Source organism: Sitodiplosis mosellana, unplaced genomic scaffold (assembly GCF_009176505.1).
Source record: "Sitodiplosis mosellana isolate CC-2019 unplaced genomic scaffold, AAFC_SMos_1.0 Smas_scaffold_4892, whole genome shotgun sequence".
In the NCBI taxonomy this organism is placed as follows: domain Eukaryota; kingdom Metazoa; phylum Arthropoda; class Insecta; order Diptera; family Cecidomyiidae; genus Sitodiplosis; species Sitodiplosis mosellana.
The window spans coordinates 7,018-9,831 of NW_022600134.1; the positions used below are offsets into that span (position 1 = coordinate 7,018).

Below are 2,814 nucleotides of genomic sequence, written 5' to 3' on the forward strand. Positions count from 1 at the left end.
TTTTTATTGGTATTTGAATGAACCACAAATATTACATACCGTTGAGTATACAACATTGTTTGTAAAATGACGAATCATGAATATACTTTCCGATTTTCTGCCCTGAATATTCCATGAAATTGCTGCTGTTGCATCTTTTTCCCACTTCATCAAATTTCTTGCAAAGTTCTGGATTAAAGGCTTCTGCAATTTACATTCATCGTTGAGCAAGGTAAATATACCTTTTGTTTTATTGTGAAAAAGATCTAAATAATAATTCAAGAACAATTTCTCATAATCATTATTATAAACCATTGAAATATAAAATCAAATATAAATTTAATGAGACTTAATATCATCGGAATGCATACCAATAATGTGAGAGTTGTCAAGGATATCTATGAACGGTATGTCCAGACTTTGACTATCATGCCATTGTTTTTCACTCAATAAAGCGATATCAACGAAAAATTTTTGCACGCGCTCGTTACTATAATTGATGCATAGTTGGTCGAATGTGTTATGAGTCTTCGTTGAATATTCTATTTTCACAATTTGTTTCAAGAAAATAAAAGAAGATGGAGCATTTCATTTCATTAGTGAATTTAAATATTGAGAACTTTAAAATTACTATGGAATGTGTTCTGAAGAAAAATTAATAACATGAAATCAGATTTTAAGTTACCGAATCCTGCTATGTCCAAGATTCCAATGGAGTGATTTGACGATGAAGATTGAAAGAGATGATTATTTATGAATTGCATGATTTGACCAAATAGTTTTTCATAGACCAATTTTGCTAAACCATCTTTTGTATTTTCCGCTGCAGTCTTGGATAATGGAGATCTGGAAGAAAATGCAATAAAATATTTTAAAATTGAATCATACGTACCGATCACATGCTTGTTCTGAAAATACGTGGAAATATTACATGATTCGTTGGCCACAAACTTCTCTGGTGTGGCTGGTTAATACTTCTTCTAGTTCCACTTCATTGATGTTTAATAGAGCAGCCGCACTACACAAATATTTTCTTGACTCAATTTTGATGGAACAACTTTCGTCACTGCTAATTTTTTCATATTCCACGTTACCCAAATTCAATATTGCCGACAAAACTGAATATATGTTTTTCTTGTCATTCATTGTGAAACCAAGTTTGCTCAGATTTTTCTCCAAAAGATTGAAGTTGGTGTCCAAACATGTATTATCATTGGTTTTGAATATCAGGTCTCGATCTGGTAGATACTAGAAATATTTTACAAAAAAGTGAAAGAAATTTAACACAACTTTGTTATTGCGGCATGATTTTGGTTTGGCAACGAACAATATCAAAACATAATTAAAATCAATATACTTTTTCCCAAATGAATAAATTACGCTAAATGACTGCTTTTGCTGTTTTTATTGCATGTTTTTAGTTTTCATGCCTGGATCCCAACAAATTAAATCAATATGGAAGAAGATTACGATGGATTGTACTGTTTGTACTTACTCTATAGTGAGTTGTTTTGTCAAGACATATATTATTCAATAGATTGGTTGATAGGCCGTGGAGTAATGTGTAAAAAACATGAAAATTAGATTCATTTGGATTTGTACCACAAGTTCGATGTGCCTCCAACAAATGGTATGATATTTTACCACCAGTTTGTTGCATCTCTTCATTGAAGAAAATCTGTTATAATGAGAAATAAAAATTAACAAAATAGAAATTCCAAATGAATTGATTGGTTTTTGAAACTGTACCTCTATATATTTGCAGAATCGGGAGCTGTTCGTGTTTTGGTGCGTCGTAGCATTTCCAAATGCTTCAAGAATAAAACCAACATCAACAACATTTTTCGAATTGGATTCCTGACATAAAAAGTCAACGATATTTTCACAATTTTGTGTTTTTCCAGACCCCGATACACCCGTTAATAAAATTGATTGTTTCCTCTTGAAAAGTTTCAATTTGTTCAGGGCGTCGTTTGCTAAAATAAGTTGAGACATAGTAGGTCGTATCATGAAAATGCGATAAAAATAAATTACCGGTAGCATAAATATGTGGTGGTAATTTTTCGACTATACTCTCATTAGTCAAATATCTTGATATTTGTTCGGATCCATAAATTCCTTCAATATTTTCATATGGATTTATGAAAATTGAAACGTTTGATGCATTCGTCTGAAAATATTACAAAAGCTAAATCAACTTATTTTGAAAATTACTAACACTTTTAATAAAGTCGAAAAAAACTCACATATAAATTTTTCTTCTGAAAACGTGTTTTTAAATTTGATAATATTGTCGCGTCATCTAAATTATTCAGAGCACCTTTTAAAACAATCAGAAGAAAGCATTTTTTTTCATGTTGTTAAACCACTTCAGAGCTATTAAAACTTTCATTCACTTACAAATATCATCGCACATTTTTGAAATATATTTTCAACCTTACACTTTGAACTGCTTTCAACACCAATTTCGCACAATGAACAAGAATAAACAATACGACTGAATGACGTTCGGCGCGGAATGATGACATTTGACAGCGTGGATCCAGGCATCTAAAGTAGTTTTCCAAGTACATTTTGACAGATCGTAGTTAAATCGGCGCCACAGAGAAATAACTACGTGGTTCACAGCTCTGGATTATTACGATGATTGTTTCTGTTGTTGCCGTTGTTGTTGCGATGGTTACTGTATCGACCACCGTTTCGATTGTTGTTGTGGTTAAGATTGTTGTTTTTCTTTTGGAAAGATGTACCGCCTCTGTCCAATTTTGGGTTGCTGATTTCAACAATCATTTTGGAAATAACTTCTTTCGGCGTTTCGAATTTCGACGCGGCAAG

At 32.1% G+C, this 2,814-nt stretch overlaps 1 protein-coding gene across 1 annotated transcript; it reads right to left on the bottom strand.

Annotated features, from left to right (window-relative positions):
• Nucleotides 1-609: 609 nt before the first annotated feature.
• Nucleotides 610-2,552, bottom strand: LOC129572389 (myosin heavy chain 95F-like). The gene is made up of 7 exons (XM_055452338.1): nt 2,421-2,552; nt 2,014-2,149; nt 1,810-1,955; nt 1,475-1,657; nt 911-1,227; nt 665-825; nt 610-623 (listed from the first exon to the last, which is right to left on the bottom strand). The coding sequence occupies exons 1-7, from the start codon at nt 2,550-2,552 to the stop codon at nt 610-612; spliced, it is 1,089 nt and encodes a 362-aa protein (XP_055308313.1).
• Nucleotides 2,553-2,814: the final 262 nt, after the last annotated feature.